The following is a 19,334-nucleotide window of genomic DNA, read 5'->3' as shown; positions in this document are numbered from 1 at the left end:
AACCATGTTCAGGGGGTCTGTGTCTGTCCTATGCTGGTTTCCCAGCTATCAGTCTGGGGTCCATAAGCTCTCCCTTGTTCAGGTCAGCTGTTTCTGTGGGTTTTACCAGCCTGGTCTTGACCCCTTTACTCATTACTCCTTCCTGTCTGCAACTGGATTCCAGGAGTTCAGCTCAGTGTTTAGCTGTGAGTGTCTGCTTCTGCTTCCATCAGCTACTGGATAAAGGCTCTAGGATGGTATATAACGTAGTCATCAATCTCATCGGGGAAGGGAAATTTAAGGTATCCTCTCCACTATTGCTTAGATTGTTAGTTGGGGTCATCCTTGTAGATCTCTGGTCATTTCCCTAGTGCCAGATTTCTTATTAAATCTATAATGGCTCCCTCTGTTATGGTATCTCTTATGTCCCCCCCCACCCCTGGCAGGGTTTCTCTGTGCAACTGCCCTAGGCTGGCCTGGAACTACTTTTGTAGACTAGGCTGGCCTTGAAGTCACAGAGATCCACCTGCTTCTGCTTCCCAAGTGCTGGGATTAAAGGCGTGTGCCACCAACACCTGGGTTGGTATCTCTTATCTTGCTCTCCTCTATTCTCCCCCCACTCAATCATCCTGCTCCCCCATGTCCTCCTCACTCATCTTCTCCCCTTCTCTTTCTCCTAACTCCCTCTCCCCTCCCCCGTGCTCCCACTTAACTCAGGAGATCTTGTTCCTTTCCCCTTCTCCTGGGGACCGCACATGGGTATTTATTTCTTAATATGTCTATTGATTCTACCATTTCATATATTTATTAATGCATTTTATGACCAACAATTGTGTTTTCTGGGGAAAACTTTATGATTACCTTTCATTGGCTCATATTCTATCAGATTTACATTCTTTTGTTGTCTTTAGCACCTTCTAATTCCAAACAGATCAGTGAGTCAAAACCTTTCTGTTGCAGCGGTTTCTCATTGTTTTGTTTTTGTTGTAAACCTTCCTCCAGTAAAAGTATTTTGTGATGTAGGCAGGAATTAAGTGTTTTTTAGCAGCCATTTAAATATTTTTCAGTGAGTAAGAAGTTAGGGCTTAAGACTTTTCTGACACTTGTTGACACATTGTAGATGTCTCAGGGCATTGCAAGAGCTAGACAGAGACTTGCTGACCTAGAAAAACAACATAAAGAAGTGATCGATTCAAGCTGGGAGTGGTGATGAAGACCTAAGTTCCAGCACTAAGCAGATGAAGCAGGAGAATCAGGAGCTCAAGGTCACCCTTGGCTACATAGTGAGCTCAAAGCCTACTGAGATACACATGAGACCCTATCTGAAAAAATAATAGAAGTCATCCAGTAGAGTTTATAGGTACTACATAACCACACGATTTGTAATATATTAATACTGCATTGGTAGTTAGCTATGATCTGACTTTGGAGTTTGATCTGACTTTGAATATCTTTTAAAAAATTGAAATATGCCGGGCGTTGGTGGCCCATGCCTTTAATCCCAGCACTCGGGAGGCAGAGGCAGGTGGATCTCTGTGAGTTCAAGGCCAGCCTGGTCTCCAGAGCGAGTGCCAGGATAGGCTCCAAAGCTACACAGAGAAACCCTGTGTCGAAAAACCAAAAAAATAAAAGAGAGATATTGTCCACATACCATAATAGTCACCATTTTAAAGTATATAGCTGAATGGTTCTGAATATAGTAAAAAAAAAAAAAAAAAAAAAAAGACATGTGCAACCATCACTATCTAACTCCAGAACATTGTGAAAATCCCAGAAAGTCCATCCATATTCGTAGTTACACCCACTCCTTCCCTTTTCTACTCCTTGACTGTGGTTATGCTTTCTATTCCCCATTCTAGGCATTTCATATAAAGGGACTCACACAATATACTACATTTCTCTACTGTTTTCTTTCATTTGGAACTGTATTTTTTTCTGGTTTTTCCAGACAGGCTTTCCCTGTGGCTTTGGAGCCTGTCCTGGCACTCGCTCTGGAGACCAGGCTGGCCTCGAACTCACAGAGATCCACCTGCCTCTGCCTCCTGACTGCTGGGATTAAACTATATTTTAAAGGATTATCTATATTGAAGCATCTATCAATACACCATTTGTTTTTGTAGCTAAATAAAATTCTGTCTTATGGATAAACCATGTTTTGATCATTCTTAGATGACCAGCTTTGGTTGTTTCCTTCTTGGCTACTATGAATATTGCTGCTGTGAACATTGGTGTTTATGAGTTTTTGAATGAACACATTTTTTTTTTACTTTATTCAGTACATATCTAGGAGTGGAATTGCTTGATTAGATGTTAACTTTACATTTGATTCTAGAGGAAATGTCGAACTAGTTCCCAAGGCAGCTGCAACATTTTAGATTTGTGCCAACATGATATATATGTGAGATTTAATTTCTTCATATCCTGGCAAACACTTGCTACTTTCCATTTTTGTTTGTTTGCTTTGTATTATTATAGCTATTCTAGTGTGTTTGTTTGGTTTGCATTTCCCTAATGGCTAATGATGTTGGGTATCTTTTCATGTGTTTACTGTCTATTTGTTTATTATCTTTGGAAGATCCTCTACCTTTTCATTCTCAGATGGTGTTGTTTGTAGCCCTAAAAGTTTAAATTTGGATGAAGGAGCATGTATCTGTATTGGTTGCTTGTGCTTTTGCTGTGATCCAAAGAATCACGTTGTCTAATCTAGGTCATCTCAGATTTACAGCAATCTTTTCTTCTAAGACTTTTACTCTTTTGATTCTTATACTTGGATGATTGATCCGTCTTCATTTATTTATCTTGTAGACAGAGATTTTTTATGTGTAGCTCAGGATCTCCCTATGTAGTCCAGAGTGTCCTTGAACTCACTATGATCCTTTCCCCCCCACCTCTCAAGTACTGGGATTACAGACACACACACACCACGATGTCTAGTTTGAATTAGTTTTGTACGTTGTAAGGTAGGTTTCTAACTTCATTTCTTGTACACGCGAGATGAAGTTCTCCCTTTCTTTCTTTGCTGAATTATCTTGGAACCTTTGTCAAAAATAAGTTGACTGTAAATATTTGGGTTTATTTCTAGAGGTTTTTTTTTCTAAGTTTGAACACTTGCTGTGCTATTTGCAAGTAAGTATGACCTTGGGCAAATTACTTTATTTGTAATGATAGTGTTTTTTTTTTAAAGAAAACTGAAAAGGGTAATTGCTATTATAATGATGCTTAGATAGTAATGGAGGTAGGGAAAATGGAGGAGAATTTCAGACATGCTGAAACAGGAGTATTGCAAATTTGGAGCCTTAATAAATGAGAAATGAATAAACAGATGTTTGAGGAACTTGCAAAAATTATTCAGTCCCTCAAATTGCCTAATGGCGTTACTGTGTCTTAATGAAATGAAACAGAATGGAGTGCCAGGCATGGTAGAGCATACCTACCATCTCATCACTGGGGAGGCAGAAGCAGGAAGATCAGGTGTTAGAGGGCAGTCTCAGTCTAAGGTCAGGGATGTTAAGTAACCATCTTAACTGATTGCACTTCTGTAAAGATAACATAAGTTATAGCTTATTTAAGTAGTTTTCTGTACTTTGTCTATCTTTTCTGTTGTGTTCTTTTGTTTGTTTGTTCTTGATGTTAGACTTTACTCTTAAGGACACCTCTGAGAGTCTTTTGAAAGCGATGAACAATCCTCCTCAGGTAATACATGCATATGACGTTCACACACTCTGCAGACATTTCTATGAGGTCCAGAAAGCCCTAGTTAAAAATTTAACCTTATATAAGGCAGTTGTGCCCCTCAGAATGTGTTTCTCCAAACTTAATTGCATAGTGAGGTTCAAGGGTCATATTGATTTGGGACCACATTTTTTTTTTGGTTCATATGAAATTGAAGAGGTATTTCTCTATACAGAATAATTTCCATAGCACCCATTTAAGGTAGAGGAATTGTGGCACTCTAACTGATTTTATATAGGTGTCAACATGTAGAAGTGACTTTCAGCATTGTTTCTGACCAACCTAGGTAGTTTTCAACACAGATATTGTAGAATGCCTGAAGCCCTGGAAGGGGTTGTAATAGAAGTATAGTGTCGGATAGAGATAGTCCTAGAGAAAGGAGTCAGAGAAGCAGATAGGTTCAGAGGGACACAGAGGGACAAAAATAGAAGCGGAAGCAGGCCATTTAGAAACCCTCTTGTAAATAGTCGAGATAACTTCAGTGAAGGAGGTGAGATAAGAGTGAAGGTGTGGGGGAAAAGCACAGGCCTTGGCATGAGACTGGTCTCTGCTCTTGCTTTGTGTTTCTGGTTGACTTGCTAATGACTCTCAGCCTTGTTTTCCTAAGTATGCGATGGGTCTAGTAATAATTACATATTCACATTCCTGAAAGAATGTAATGAATAATGTACATGAAGTGCTTAGCACAGCACTCAGAACACAGTTAAATAAATAATCAAGAAACATTATGTACCTTTTTACTTTTGGTTTGGCCATTATCGAATAACTATTTTGTACCAGTCACCATGCTCTGAATAAAAATACAAAATTGTTGATGCTCTCCAGGAGAGGAAAGAATTAGTTGGAAATACAGATATGTTAATGAAAATGTTCTAGAAGCCCCCAGTATTTGAAGTAATAAACACTTCCTAGGCTTGGGTAATAACATTCATCATTTAGGGAAATTCGAAAGAGGAAACAATTGTGCTTTTTGCAAGGATGGTCACAGAGTATAAGTTCATTTGTGGCCATGTTCAATTTGAGCATTTGAGGGGCATCAGTTGTAATTATCTAAGGAAATAGTCTTACCTTGTATGAGAGTTGTAATCTTCCTTCTCTAAAGGTATCCAATTACAAGATTTCTATACAGACATATGTGTGAAGATATGTATAAATACCTGAAAATTGTAAAATGAAAATATCACATGTCTCAATTTTAAAAATGTAGCTAAACAAACCTTTGTACCTATTAAAATAACTGGGAGTGACTGCCTTATAAACCGTTTCCATTTACAGAAGGATGTTCGATTAAATAGCTGGTTAGTTCAGTGCATCGAACAGTTTTAATTTAGAAACATCTTTTTGGTTTTCTTTTCTTTCTTTTTTTTAAGATTTTATTTATTTATTATGTATACAACATTCTGCTTCCATGTATATCTGCACACCAGCAGAGGGCACCAGGTCTCATATCGGATGGTTGTGAACCACCATGTGGTTGCTGGGAGTTGAACTCAGGACCCTTGGAAGAGCAGTCGGTACTCTTAACCTCTGAGCCATCTCTCCAGCCCTAGAAACATCTTTTGTGTATACTTTTATTGTACTTAGGTGCTAGATATAATTGTACTCAGTATTTTTGATTCCTGTCAGAGGACTATGCACATATAACTAATCAATGAAAATATTTGAACAAGCACCAGTGCAAGAATCAAAATTTCAGGTCCTGATGAAGATCTCTAATGCTAGTGAGATAAACAAGACTACTCAAAAATAAAAAGACGTCCAGCACTCGGGAGGCAGAGGCAGGCAGATCTCTGTGAGTTCGAGGCCAGGCTGGTCGAGTGCCAGGATAGTTTCCAAAGCTACATAGAGAAACCCTGTCTCGAAAAAAAAAAATAAAAATAAAAATAAAAATAAAAAATAATAATAGAATAAGAGAAGCAACAGTTTCAGCCATTGAGACATGTCTTCTATTTGTCTTCAGTGAGAGCTAACTTAGAATGTTAAGTTAAGTAATATCTGTATGTTCAACTCTGAAATGCCTGTGGGGAAATGCATAAAGTGACAAACTGGTTAGTTCTGTCAGTTGGGAGATTTCTTTCTTTTACTCTCTGGTCCACACTAAAATGAAGGTTACCAGATCTGAAGATTTCTGGCTGTTCAACTTGCCAGTTTTCATCTAGATATTGATTTGCATTTGATCATGTTTTATAAATGTGAAAATACCCATGGGAGATGAGCTTTGGAACAGGCTGAAAAAGTATTTAACAATAAAACCAAACTGAAGCCATCAGTGATGGCAGTTGTTACTAAGTTTACAATTTCACTACTCAACTTGATGGAATTAACGCTTCTTTGAAGGTGAGGGTTTGAGAAAGTGAAAGGGCAAACTATCATCTTTTGTCTTTAATGATTCAGTTACTAGGAATAGGATCAAACAAACTTCCATGTGTAGTCATATGAAGTTCACACGCTGAAGAAAAATATATTACCCTGCACTGAAAACTGCATTTCCCCAAAGCTGTCTGTCTTTTTTTTTTTTTTTTCCATGCAGACGCTTAGAATGGAATCATTTCAGGAAGGAGAGAGCTAGTTTGAAATATAGCCTTGTTTTCCTTCCACTGGATGTAAAATAGGAACAGCCCTTATATCTTGCCTTGACGTGAAATAGAGAACAATATTGGAGAGTAGGGATTGAGAAATTTGTAGGGCCCCCAACTCATCACAGTCTCAGAGATGTCAGTGGAGAATTTAGCAGAGAAAGATCCATGCCAAGTGTGTGAGCTGGAATAGTAATGTTAATCAGGAAACCAAGACACAGAGGTGGCCCCTTGGTTCTATTTATTAGTAAAGGGAAAAAAACCCAGGCAAGTGTCTAAAACAAGGTTTGAAGGAGAGCGGGGTACAGAAAAGCTTCCTGATTAATTTCCAAGTAACTCCTATTGCTTAAGCATCCCTGGGGAGTCTATCAGGCCGAAAGTCTCCATTGGTTACAATATAATTATTCTGCAACCACTTTTCCTTTGGAAATGCTTAATGACTCTTACTTTGTGTTACTTGCAGGTGAAAGCCCAGCCTCTGCGGTTCTTAATGCCTCAGCAGGATTATTTTCACTAAAGATGGAAACACTGGAGTCTGAATTGACCTGTCCAATCTGCCTCGAGTTGTTTGAAGACCCCCTTCTGCTCCCTTGTGCTCATAGCCTGTGTTTCAGCTGTGCCCATCGCATCTTGGTCTCAAGCTGCAGCTCTGGTGAATCCATTGAACCCATTACTGCTTTTCAGTGTCCTACATGCAGGTATGTTATCTCGCTGAATCACCGGGGCCTGGATGGCCTCAAGAGGAATGTGACCCTGCAGAACATTATTGATCGATTTCAAAAGGCTTCAGTCAGTGGGCCCAATTCTCCAATTGAGAGCCGTCGGGAGAGGACTTACAGGCCAAGCTCCGCCATGTCTAGTGAGCGAATTGCTTGCCAATTCTGTGAGCAGGACCCTCCAAGAGATGCTGTGAAGACATGTATCACCTGTGAGGTCTCCTACTGTGACCGTTGCCTCCGGGCCACACATCCCAATAAGAAACCTTTCACCAGCCATCGCCTGGTGGAACCAGTTTCAGATACACATCTTCGAGGGATTACCTGCCTGGACCATGAGAATGAGAAAGTGAACATGTACTGTGTATCTGATGACCAATTGATCTGTGCCTTATGCAAACTGGTGGGTCGTCACCGAGACCATCAGGTCGCTTCCCTGAATGATCGATTTGAGAAACTAAAGGTAAGCAGTATCCCCTCCCTCACAACTTTGATGATTTAATACATAGTTGTACAGTTAGCAAGCTCCCCATAAACTGGGTCACTTTCTAGAGGATAAGTGCATCAACTTCAAGTTGTTTTCATGGAGAATAACCGACTCACTGCAAGTTTTCCCTGGAACTTATCTTTTGCAGAAGCCTGCTTGCTCTTATGTATTTCTGTGCAATTCTGGGAAAGTAAGCCCATTGTCCACTTCCCCAGGGTAACAGCAGCCTCTCTCCTCTGAGACACATCAAACATTACCTATCCTTGCTATGATCTTTCCGCCTCTTCTTTTCAGTATGTGACTACCTGTGTAGGTGTAGTACAATTAGCATATGTGCTGATTGGCATACGTTTGGGTGAGTCTCTGTGGAGGTGTGGGTGGAAGGGTCTGAGTGTATCTATGTAGCTGAGAGATTTGTGAAGGACATTAGTATATGTGTTTGCAAGAGCTGGGGATGTGGCTTGGTTAGAGTGCTTGCCTAGCAAGTGCCAAATCCTTGGGTTCTATTTCCAGCTCTACAAAAACAACAAAAAATGCCTAGTCGGTACTGCAAAGAAATTAATACTTGGCATTCGCCATTGTAAATTGCCATTGAGCACTTAACTTATAGCTAATACTTATACCAATGTATCAGCAAGTCTGGAGGTGTGGTCAAACACCTGGTCTAAAAATTTCAACTGAAAGCAATGACTGTTAACCTAGTATTTCAGTTTGTGCCCATGTTTGTTATTGAAGGTCCAGGCTCAAACACTTCTTTGCAGTCTCCATCTTAGAAGTTTCAAGTCTTTGACTTGTGTTCAATGGGTAGTTCTGTGAAGTTATGTTAAATAATATTTGTTTTCAAATCTGAGTGCCTAGTTTTAAAAGTCATCTTACCTCACTTTGATGTTCACAAATGTCAGATCTAGCAAACTGTTCTATTCCTATTGTTTTTCTGATATATGGTATAAGTTTTCTCAAGAAGGAAGCAACTTAACATAGATTCCAGACAAAATAAACTGTTTATTGCTAGCTTTGGCAGCACATATAGTAAAATTGGAATGATATGGATAAGACTGATTAGCATGGCCCTGGTGCAAGAACTATGTGAAGCATTCCATATTTTTTCACTGTTGGAATATATTGTATGGAAAATTATTTCCAATTTTAAGAAGTTTAAATTTGGTAATGCCTAAGGACTTCCAGAGGACTAAAATCTGTAGTGTACATTAGATGTTGTTTTATAAAAATTAAATGTGTAATTGCCCACATTGCTATGTATCTTAAAACAATTGTTATTTCTTCAATGAATATTATGTTATCACACATTTCATTATAATGTGTTCATTATAAAATAAAAGGAAATCTAACAAAAAAATAAAATGTTTAAATGGATAGTAAGATCAGTATCCCCAAATAGACCCTCTACACATAAGCCAAGCTAGAAGAAAGGCCCAGATTGCATGCAAGGAGGGCAAGAAGGCAATGGAAGTTTTCCTTCTGTCGTAATCTGGTAATTTATTATCCAATTTTATATTAAAATAAGTGTAAGGGTAACAGTTCTCATAATAGGATCCAGTTTCTTGTCTGTAATTTTACTACATACAATATTTAGAATTCCACACTTGAAATATTGGTTTGTGTCTCTTGATGATTATTTGCTTCCAATATGTAACCTCTTCCTCAGCTTTTTGGTTAAGAGCAAGTGTATATCTAATGTGTATAAAAGTCAATGTCAATCCTTTGATTTCAGCTGATGAAACTTTCATTCTTGTAGGGCTGCAGAGGGGAATGCTATTGACTTAAATTTAAGAGTCAACAAATTTTCAGACCATGTTCCTGATCTAGTCAAAGCCAGACATTTTGAAATTTCATAAACCAAGACTTTGTTGCACAAAGTCATTTGGTTAATGTCAGCAGAGCTTTTTAGCAATTGGGCTGGAACTGAAAACCAGTCTTCAGGCAGAGTCAACTCCCTCCCTCCCCCCACTTGTCTGCTGTTACACTGTTGTCTCTGCCTCTGAAATGTGACTTAAAACTTAGCTCTATGCTCCAACAACTACACATTCCATAGGTCATGATACACGGTTAACACAATCAGGAAAAGGATACAATTACAGAACATTCAGTTTCACAATGGCAAAAGATGGGGTGGGTTGTGAGAAGAGTGGGGGATATGGAGAGGATGGAGCAATCACTGCCAAATATTTTCAGGTGTTAGGATCATAATGAGGCATTGGCCTTGAAAAATATTCCAGACAGAAATACCAGCATCCATATGTACTGCTGAGATAACAAAGAGACTGAGCAGAGTCAGCCTGTATCTACAGAACACTGGCTACTTGAAAATAGCTGAAAACATGGGGTCGTTGATCAGGCATTTGGCAACATGCAGCTATAGTCCCTGTCTGCAGGGTTGGAGAAACACAAGTGTATTTTATAAAAAGATGCCGTAGTCTGTGACTAATCAGTAATTTTTTTGGAGAACGAGTGGCTATATTTTTTTTTTGACAGTTTCGCTTTAATTTTTTAGGAAATGTGCAGAAAAGTCTGTTTATAAATTAAGTGGAAACTATTTTTGCTCATTTTTGGATAGAGAGTGGAGACATCTGAATCATTCCCAAGTGTGTGGTTTGTTATGTTGTCTGGAACATCTAGGACTTTGGAAAAGAGAAGGAGGTTCTCTGCGTGTGTGTGTGTACGTATGCGAGCATGTGTGTGTGTGTGTGTGTGTGTGTGTGTGTGTGTGTGTGTGTGTGTGTGTGTAGAAGATAGAGTCTGAGAGAGGAAGGGAAGGTGGGGGAGAGGGAGAAAGAAGGAGAAACGGGGACCTGTGGGGCTTGGAGAAATCACTCCATCTTGTGCCAAGTGGGAAAGGATATTAGTTCTTCATATGAAACAGAGTAATATCATATGTAATACTTTGTGTTAATTTAAATTTAGAAAACATTTGTGATTATTCACTTGGTTCCTTTCTAAGGAGAATGGAGAAAGCCAGCTAGCTGGCAAAGGCTATGTGGGAGATGACCTAAGCACATTCCACTGGTCCTGAGAGGAACAGAAAGTTCTGTCAGAAAAGGGCAAGAATGGTAGTGTATATCCCTCACACACACTAACCCCCCCCCAATCACACAGAGTTGACTTATGGTCAATAACTGATGTAATGTTTATTTTTAATTTTGACTCTGGGGCTTCACTTTTGGCCTTTTAGAACTACCTTTTATGTACAACCTCCTTGACTAGGATTACTGACCTGTAATGTTGTTCAACAAAAAGCAGGCAAACCATTATGGTATAGAAGAAAGGCCAGAGTAATCAGAAGCTAGCTTGTTTTTTGAACATGTCTTCAAAATGGAATTGAGGATTGGGTGTACCTATATAATGTTTTATGATCTTATTTGTTTAATCTTCCTATAGGGTTGAGCTTCAAGACACACACTTTTAGAAGACTACTAGTGGTTTAATTAATTCAAACAATAGTCAGTTACACAGTTACACATATCTTACTTAGTTCATGATATATGCTATATTTTTATAAAACTGCTTCACATTTCAGAATTTCCATTTATAGCAGTTCCTCCCCTTATAAAAGACCGATAATATTATATTATCTAATGTTATATATAGAGGCCAATTTCAGTGGCTCTCTCTTGCTGGTAGACTTCAACTTGATAGTTTAAAATCTGCTTTTTACCATTTGCTGCTCATTTACATTTTCCCCTTAGAACTCTCAAATTTACCAGCTTCATCTACTCTGATGAGCTTAACTGCCCACTGAACATCCAGCTCTTTTCTTTCTCACTACTTTCACCAGTTCTTCCCTTGGCCTGCTTAGGAACTCTACTGGTGTTTTAGAGCTCAAGCCAAAGCCACAAGTCTGCTGCAACATACTACAGAGATATCATAATTCCTTGAGGCCAGATCCAAAGTCTTTGTTTCTTCAGTATCCTCCTTAGTGTCCATCTGGCACATGTATATAATATCTCCTTAAAAATCTAAATAACTTATATATTCATAATGACATGGGTTTTTTGCTTGCTTGTTCTATTTTGGGCTTTTTTTGAGACAAGTTTTGTTATATAACACAGGCTGACCTTGAATTCACAATCTTCCTGAATTTGATTCCTGGGTGCTAGGATTATAAGCAAGAGCCACCATGCCCAGTATAATAATTATTTGTAGGAAGTATACTAGTGCCCATAGCTTGGTTTGGTTCTCATATTAGTAGATACAAACCAGTCTTGCCATTAGGAATAACTTGGAAGTCTGAAAATGCCTTCTGTGAACTACTGATAATTTTCAAGCCCAGAGCATGAGTGAAAGTATGACATGTCCTTAATTTTAAGTGCCTATTCATTTTGATTACTGGATTTTCCAACTGCCTAACCCTATGGTGACATCTGTATAAATCAGATGTGATTATTATAATTCTCTTTGAGAGTGATGTCTTCACATTTCCATGACCACAGCCTGCCAAAAATATAGCTGATGAAAACCAGGGGGAATAGAGAAATTTCCTGAAAGGGATAAACAAGCACATTTTCTTTTTCTCATTTCATTTCCTCTAATTCATCACTACAAATAATTATTAAATGGAGCTACATTTACATATCAAGAGTCTTGTTACAGTATATTTTTTCCATGGGAAAGTAAAATACACACACACATACACACACACACACACACACACACACACACACACACACACATACACACAAACACACACACAGAGAGAGACAGACAGAGAGAGAGAGAGAGAGAGAGAGAGAGAGAGAGAGAGAGAGAGCTAGATTCCCAGAAAAAGAGAAGTGAGCTATAAGTTTTGGAGAACCTTCAAAGGAAAGCTATAGTAAGAGTTAAAAGTTTGAAAAATAAGATATTTTAGAATCTTGTCACTTTAATTGCTACCCTTTTTCCTACTCAGTCACTCTTTTGTCCTCTCCCACCTATTCTCATTCTACCACTGCCTTTCCCCAGTCAATTGTCTGTGCACCCACTTGGCACCCACTTCTATTGGCTAAGACAGATACCCCACAACTATGTACCAGTGAGCATTTGATTATATCTGAACCAATATGAGCATGAATATAAACATGAGAAGATACATATCTTTATGAGAGCCTGGGTTGGGAAGAGGGTATATTTGCATAAATATGTATGAATCATCATCTGTGAGTGTGTACATTCTTGCATGAATTGGTGATTGAGAATGGCTCTGTGGCATTGTATCATTGTGTCTGTAAATATGTGTCACAGTTATGTGAAGTTGAGAGAATGTCTGTGATATCTACTGATAAGTTAGGCAGGTGGGGATCGTGAGTTTAAGACAGACTTTCTGTAGACACCTTAGGCAGATTCTCAAAAAAGAATCTATCTCAAGGCTAGGAGTCACTAAAAATGAGCCAGACATCTATTCTCAATTGGAAAATCTTTAGTAGAAGCCAGAGTGGGTTAGCATAGATGATGGTAGATGAAAAGGTTGTTTCTATATCTTGATCACTTGGGTCTAGAATCACAATAGCTAAATAGAGCAAAAGAGCAATTTAATACATTTTCTACCAAGCCTAAAGAAAAAAGAAAAAACTGAGTTGGGATATGTGTGCTCTGAGGTGTGGTGATGATTGTAATGGATGGGAAGGCTAGTATCTGTCAAGGGGTTTTTCTGCTAACCCTGTCATCAGCCTCCAACTCAAGATCAGAAAGTCACTATTGCTTGTAAAGATGGCTTCTCTGTTGCTTCTTAACTGTTCAAGACTTCTCCCCCATCATATTATATATATATATAATATATATATATATATATATATTATATATATATCCAGAACCATGTGTGGTGTCAAATGCCTACAGTCTTAGAACTTGGGAGGTAGAGGAAAGAGGATCTGGAGTTCAAGGTCATTCTTGGCTCAGTGAGTTTGAGTACACTGTAGACTACATGAGAATGTGTCTCAAAAAAAAACCCCACAGAAAAGCAAACACAGGCAAGGGCATGTTAGCACAAGCCTGTAATCTCAGCACTTGGGAGCAGTAGATGGGAGGGTCGCTGTTAAATTTGAGGTTTGCCTGATCTATATAGTGAGTTCTGAACCAGCTGGGACTACATAGCAAGACTGAGTCTCAAAAATAAGAAAACAGAACATGATTCTAAAACAAAACAAAAAATCAGAATAATTCCATAAATGGATTATGTGGGTGTCTGAGTAAGTGTATTTTTAATTTCATCTCTACTAAAACTGCTTTCTAAGGCTCATCTAAATCCTTGCTTTTTTCTTCCAAGATTTCATCGATTTCTCTGGCGCTGCGCTCATGTAGTATTAATGGGACCCTGTGCTGAAAGATATTTTCTGTTGTCTCTCCGGTTTAAGAGCAAGTTTAGCAAATAGGAACTCCAATTATTTGTGTTCTCACCTTTCTGTTTTGACATTGTTTCGTCCCAGGTCTTTTAGTCACCAGTGTCTGAGCTAAATCACTAATTTGAGAGTACTTCAAAAGATGATGGATCATTCAGATTACTATGAGGTTGATGAGAATCTTGGCTGTTCTTATTGGACACAGGAACCTATTACATAAACATAGAATATGTAAGGAGAAATTAAGGAAGCAAGAATTATTGAAGTTAAAGGAATGATGTTTGAAGATGAAAATATGGTAATGTCTCTTAAATACATGAACATTTGATGTAATGAGAACATGCCTTTGTTCTTTGTTTTACCTGAAGATAGAAAGAATCATTAACAAACTGTAGCATCAGGGATTTGGGCTAGAGCACCCTTTATTCACTTAAGAGACAATTAATGAACACTTTGTTTATTGAACATTTTGGAGATGTGCCAGAAGCAAGAATTACAAGAAATAAGGCACAGTCTTTGCTACAGTGTGGCTTTGAGCTTAGTAGGGAAAACAGACACAGCAATTGAAAAATCCAATTCAGTTTGATTGGTAACATGATAGAAAATTGCACAGGATGATCTGAAGTCCAGAGTTAGGTCAGGGAAAAGATGTCATCAGGTTTAGAACTGAGAATTGGAGATGGATTTGTGACCAAAGAAGGGTCAAACTGGAAAGACTCCATGAGGAAAGAACTGTCAGGGCTTGATGCATGACTGCAGTGGTTTTAGGGTTAAAGAAGGGTGTTTGAGTTGGGGATGTCTTAAAAATGAAGCATGAAGACAGAAATAAAGAAGTTAGTAAAAGGCAACTTGTAATCGAGTGTTATTCAGCATTCATTCGTTAACATTTGCTGACCACCTATTAGGTGCCAGGCCCCAAAATAGGTGTTGATGTTGCCAAGATAAGCACAGCTTAATCTCACAAACTGGTGGAACGAGGACAGACAGACAGACAATTAAGAACACGGTTATCAGGAAATTCAAGCATGAGAAGTCATGAGAGTCTTGGAGGGACAGTAGGTGAGGTTTTGGATCTCCTCATTGGGGAGTGGGGGCAAAGTCAGGGAATGAGGATGTTCTGGTTAAGAGAACAGAATGTGTTCAAATATCTGGCAGATGAAATTATGGAATGTTATAAGACTTGAGAGGGCAAAGATTCTAGAAGGAATTGAAGTTCAATTTTTTCCAGTGGCTGAGAAATGACTAGAGGAGTAGATTTAGTTAGCTTCAGAATGGAGGTACAGCCATGCAAAAAAAAGCAAGCTGAGAGGGGGGGTCAAGGATTGACTCTCACAGTACATTCATGGTCCGCAATTATATATGAAGGAAGAACAGATGAAAGAGAAAGAAAAGATTGCAGCCAAAAGATTGACAGAATGGGATCCTGAAGCTTCTAGGAGAGTACAGTTGGCCTCTAGTCATTATGGTGAGTGTTATCAAAATAATTGCTATATTTAGATTTTTAAAGAAAGTCTGAGTAAAATGTACCTATTTAAGCTATTTAATTATGGTATGCATCCAAAGAAGAATGGAAGCCTACAGAATGGTTTGAGTTGTTACTGAATGTTTTTCTGATCATGACAGAAGTGGTGGTGTGGGTCTGTGCCCAATGTGAACAAAGGTGTGGGAGGTGGCGACAACATATTTCACCTGACTAGAGAGTCTGGCTATTTTCTAACAAACTTTAGAGTTGGCCTGTGTGATACTCAACTAGTACATCATCTACATCTCATTGTAGGACATAGCTTGTGTCTATGCAACAGCAAATAAATGTTGGGGGAAAGAATAAACTCTGGCATAAGGGTGTGGGCTTCAGTTTGTCGACCAGATGGTGTGTTCTGTTGTTGAAAGGCCATATGCAATTGATATATAAAGTGACAGACTGAAGCAAAAGCAAAGTATTCCTAAGACAAACACTTTGGTGGGAGGAGGAAGAAGAAGGTAGACCATGACCAGAAAAACATATTAAGATTCTGACTTCTGGTTTTTAGAAGAGCAGGTAATGTCCATGTATGGATAGGATGCAAAAACAAAAAGAAAAGAAAAAAAGGATGCTGAAGAATGGGCATCATAGCACTGACTCAGATATTTGTTTTGTTTGTGTAGGCACATTCTCACTCTACTGGCTGGAACTCATGAATGATTGATCTTCCTGCCTCAGCCTCTTGAGTGCTGTGATTATGGATTATTTTGTCAATTGGCTTCCTCCCACCACACTGTGGATTGAACATAGGTGGTGGGGAAAGTCCTTCTGTGTATATGTTTGTCTTATTGGTTGATAAATAAAGCACTGTTGGCCAATAGGAAAGCAAGATAGGTGGGGCTAGGAATCAAGGAGGATTCTGGGAAATGGAGTAGAGACAGAGTCTCCATGTAATCCCAGGAAGAGGACGCATTCCACTGGTGTCCTCGATAAGGCAAGTCTTTATAAAATATATATATTAATGGCTATGGTTGATACTTAAGACAGAGCTAGCAATTAAGAAATCCTAGTTATTGGCCAGCAGCATTGTAACTTATATAAGTCTCTGTGTGTTATTTGGGTGCTCTAATGTGGTGGCGGAAATCAGGCAGGTGGCGGAAAGAGTTATCCTTACACATAGGGCCTTATGTGTTGAGCAAGTGCTATACCACTGAGTTATATCCCTAGACCTCGGATGATGATGATTTTTGTCTGGTCTTTGTTCCTAATCTACCCCATGTTTTCTACTTCCTACCCTGATCTTCTCTTGTTTTCTACAACTGAATTACATGATGTGGGGATCCATGAACATTGTCTTCATCATTAAAAGGTTAACTTTGGGGTTGATTTTGTTTTTCCTTTCTTGTTCCAACTTCCCGCTCCAAGGTTCAATTCCCATATCAAAACTCCAAAGTTTTTTTTTTTTTTAAACTCCAAAGTTTTAGTGTTGCCTATTATTAGACAATATTCTCCCTCTATCTTTTGGAAAGCTAGATAGAATACAGGACGTTGGCAATAGTAGATATCTTAATATAACAAACAGAAAATCTGGACCCCTTTCTAGGTCTTAAGACTGTTTATCAGGTCAGTGTGGGTAAGTGTTCATATGTGTGTGATTACATACACCTCCATGGAATGGAGCATTGCAAATAGAGTAGGGTCCTTTAATGAAGAGCTGTTTTCTTTAAATGTATGACTAAATTTATTGAGAGATACAATAAGAAAGAAGAATATTACCTTAAGTAACCTGTGTCTAAGGTTGTGAGAACTAAAAAAATAAAAGCAGCGGTTATTTAGGTGAGTCAGAGTGCATTTTGAAAAATGGGATGCTGTCTGAAAGAAGAGTGGTCTGTGCCTGGCTTCCTGGATAGAAAATCATGTTATTTAGGAAAAGGAACTACAGAGCACAATGAGGCCAAGTCTATGCAACACAAATGAAATGGAATTAGGGTGCAAATGGAATCAGTGTAGACTGCCAATTTAGCTAACACAGGCCTCTTACAATCTCAATTATGGAAGGCAGCCAAATCTTCCCGTCTTCTTGTGCTGTTTAGACACATGTACAGTTTTATGAGAGCTAGAATGTAGTCATTAGAAGGTGAACAGGGGCTCAGAGCTTCATAAGCTAAAATGGCTTCTCACCCTCACAAAAGGGAAATGAAAAAAAAACTCAGAGGTAACCTCCTGCAGCAGGAAATGGGAACTTCATCCTGCTCTCTCTGCCAACCTCCTGTCCTGTTTCCTCCCAGCAGATATCTCCATTCCAATCTCCCCTGCCACTTTGGCTTTTTTGCTGTCATGGTTCAACTATTTTGAAAAAGTTACACTAACTGGGTCTGGACAGAGGGAACCTAGCCCAGTCGTTAAATGGAATATATAGAAAGGAACAAAACAAAGTGATTCTTCAAAACTGACTTAAAATAACAAAGAGGCATGTTTATTTTAACATGAAAAGACTTTGTGTGAGTGCACACACAAACATACACACACACACACACAAATCAACTTGGTTTACTAAGACATGGTATAGAAAAGATAATTACAGGGCCAAATCAATCCCAGTCCTTCAAACCTAGAGGGGCTCAGAAATTTGGTTCTAAAGGATTTGAGAGTGCTGGGCATTTTGGAGAGGGTGAGGAGATAGACTGCATAAGTGCTCCAGTTCACTGCTTCCCTTCACATATGTTCATTATTGAAGATCGATTCCAATTTGAAAAGAGGCTTTAATTCCTTATAAATGAATAGGAAGTAAGTAAACGTTCAGTGTTTTTTCCCCAAATTATGTCTCAGAATGTAAGAAAACAGTGGCAAACAGCCATCAACAGATGGTGTTTTCATTATCCAAAGATTTATTTTTCAAAGCATTTTTCATATTAATGAAGCAAGGTTGAAATTAGAGTCATCTTGTCAGTTCTAGAACCGTGTTGTTCAAATGGACTGGCATTCTGCAAATTGCTAGGGGGCCAGAGCAAACTAACCATTTGCCATAATTTTGTGATGGTAACCCAAGGCCTGTAATCTAACCAGACCTGAAATTATGTGTTCAGCCCTAATTTTTGTTTTCCGTAGCTTTATACAAGCCATGACTCTCAGTTCAGGGCCATAAATGAGGAACGCACAGCAGGGATCTTAATCCTGCTCTGCAGTATGAATTATTTATGATATATCAATTTCAAGGCCAGTGTTACAACAGGTCTCATGTACTTGTTAAAAAAAACATTCTCCCAGTGGAATCACATGTCTGAATGGAAACACACATTGTGGTGGGAAACACAGAATTTTAAATCGTTTTTTCTTCTTTGGGTTTATCAATGAACAGGCTATTTACCAAATAGGTCAATATAATGATGTTTGATACATGGGATTTCCATTGATCTGGGAATGTGGACTACTCTTTGAGAGGAAATTTTTAACTGATTGGCTCCATTAGTAATTTCCCCTCTCTAAATTACGTGAGACTCTTTGATCAAGCTGAGATCTATTGTATTCATTTTATGGTTGAACTTTTGGAGAGGAATCTAGGCTTGCAGCATTCTGATGTACTCTAACCCGTGTGCTCTAGCATCTACTTCCAAAGCCCCACTAAAACTCCTTTTACAAAGGTTACTTTTGTCCTCTGATTACCCAATCTAGCCCACCCCCACCTTTAAAAATACATTCTCACATTTCTCTTGGTCTTTGCATATTTGACAGTGATGAATCTTTTCCTGAGACATGTTTCTCCTAATTGTCCTCCCAGCTTGGCCCAGACCTGCATTTGCAACTGCCTTGAATATTACAGTATCTTCACAAGCAGTGTCCCTGCCTCCCAGGCTTTCCTGTTTTGCTCTGTTCCCCATATTGCTGCAGAGGTTAATATCCTAAATGTAGCCTAAATGATTATATCATTTCCTTATTCAACAACCCCTGGTAAACTCCAATACTAAAACAAATAGGTAAAAACCCATTTGTATAATCAAGACTCTCAAAACAGGACTCTCCCCCACACCCCCAGATGGGTTCTCATTGTGTAGC

The 19,334-nt window shown here is 38.7% G+C and overlaps 1 protein-coding gene across 3 annotated transcripts in view; it reads left to right on the top strand.

The window, feature by feature from the left end:
- Positions 1-19,334, top strand: part of Mid2 (midline 2) — a 96,989-nt gene that overhangs the window by 8,107 nt on the left and 69,548 nt on the right. For all 3 annotated transcript variants that reach the window (XM_035449971.1, XM_027433598.2, XM_027433599.2), the window contains exon 2: positions 6,751-7,466. In XM_035449971.1, coding sequence (XP_035305862.1) covers positions 6,751-7,466 — 716 coding nt within the window. The remainder of the gene's footprint in view (positions 1-6,750; positions 7,467-19,334) is intronic.

This window comes from Cricetulus griseus, chromosome X (assembly GCF_003668045.3).
Source record: "Cricetulus griseus strain 17A/GY chromosome X, alternate assembly CriGri-PICRH-1.0, whole genome shotgun sequence".
Lineage (NCBI taxonomy): Eukaryota > Metazoa > Chordata > Mammalia > Rodentia > Cricetidae > Cricetulus > Cricetulus griseus.
This window is presented reverse-complemented; position numbering and strand designations above follow the sequence as displayed.